Consider the following 1,421-nt stretch of genomic DNA (forward strand, 5'->3'; position numbering starts at 1 on the left):
CCGGTATACTTCATTTTCCCTTTCCACCATGAAGTCCGAGACCTCTAGGTGGGTTGTGTTCAACTGTCCTGATAAGTCGCACACTGGATTAGGTATATCCATTGGTTTAGCCTAGTCGAGAAAATTAGTCTTGACACCCTTCTCCTTGAGGGAGGCTTGATATAGATCCACCAGATATTTTGGGGTACGACAGATACGCACCCAGTGCCCATCGCCACCGCACCTATGGCAAGCTCCATCAGAGTTTCTAGGAGCATTGTTCATACTAGCTTTGCCTTTGTGGCGGTTTTCATTTTTAAAGCTTGGGCTTGAATTATGCCTTGGAACCTGGTTGTGAAACTGGACACCATGATTTTTGCCTTTCCCGTTCCACTGTCCTCGCCTGTGCCACATCCTTGTTTATGATTATTGCCACCAGAAGATGTGGCGTTCACTTCGAGGGAAGCAGCATTCACTTCTGGGAATGGTGCAGATCTAGTAGGTCGGGACTAATGATTTTTCACCGGGAGCTCATTGTTTTGTTCAGTTACCAAGAGCATAGATATCAACTGGTTATATTCAGTAAAGCCTTGCGCTCTATACTGCTGCTGCAGGAGCACGTTAGAGACATGAAATGTGTTGAAATTCTTTTCTAGCATATCTTCCTCAGTAATGGTATCCCCACAGAACTTCATCTGAGAGGTAATTTTGAATAACGCAAAATTATACTCAGCCACTGACTTGAAATCCTGGATCCTTAGGTGAATCCATTCATAGTGAGCCTTTGGAAGAATCACCGTTGTCTGGTGATTGTATCTGTTTCTCAATGCCTTCCAGAGAGCTAACGAATCTTCAACTGTTAAGTACTTGCTCTTTAGTCCCTCATTAAGATGGCGATGAATAAAGATCATGGGCTTCGCCCGATTTTGAAAGGATGAGTTGTTTTCTTCCCTAATGGTATCTCCAAGATTCCCTCCTTCCAGATAGATCTTGGTATCCAGTACCCAGGTAAGGTAATTTTTCCCAGTAATGTCCAGGGCAGCAAAATCAAGCTTTGCCAAGTTCACCATTTTCTTTTCTAAAAGAAAATTGAGATGTGTAAGACTTGCAATAATATGTAATCTGGGGGATGTAGTGTTAAAACTTCTGGTTCTTACAAATTTTTCATTTTGATCTTCAAGCCAAAATGATAAGCACTCGAAACTTCTGGCTCGAGATTTACATGATGAATGAGGAGGGCGATTGTATTTCACCATTCTTATAACATAGGATGGGCGATTATTCTGCACTATTCAAGTAGCAGGAAAATTTAAATATACAAAGCAGGGTGGGTGATTATACTGCACCACTTAAAATTGCAATGAAATTAAACAGCAGGCAAATTTAAATATAAGGGTATGATGGGCGATAATACCGCTCCACCTAAAATTTGCAGTAAAATT

General features: G+C 41.4%; 1 protein-coding gene across 1 annotated transcript; it reads right to left on the bottom strand.

The window, feature by feature from the left end:
- Positions 1-488: 488 nt before the first annotated feature.
- Positions 489-1,049, bottom strand: LOC125471183. The gene has a single exon (XM_048571344.1). It carries the CDS (start codon positions 1,047-1,049, stop codon positions 489-491), a length of 561 nt encoding a protein of 186 aa, XP_048427301.1.
- Between the last annotated feature and the right edge of the window lie 372 nt (positions 1,050-1,421).

Source organism: the organism of the source record quoted next, unplaced genomic scaffold (assembly GCF_019419815.1).
Source record: "Pyrus x bretschneideri cultivar Hongxiangsu unplaced genomic scaffold, Pyrus_bretschneideri_v1 Contig59, whole genome shotgun sequence".
NCBI classification, from domain to species: domain Eukaryota; kingdom Viridiplantae; phylum Streptophyta; class Magnoliopsida; order Rosales; family Rosaceae; genus Pyrus; species Pyrus x bretschneideri.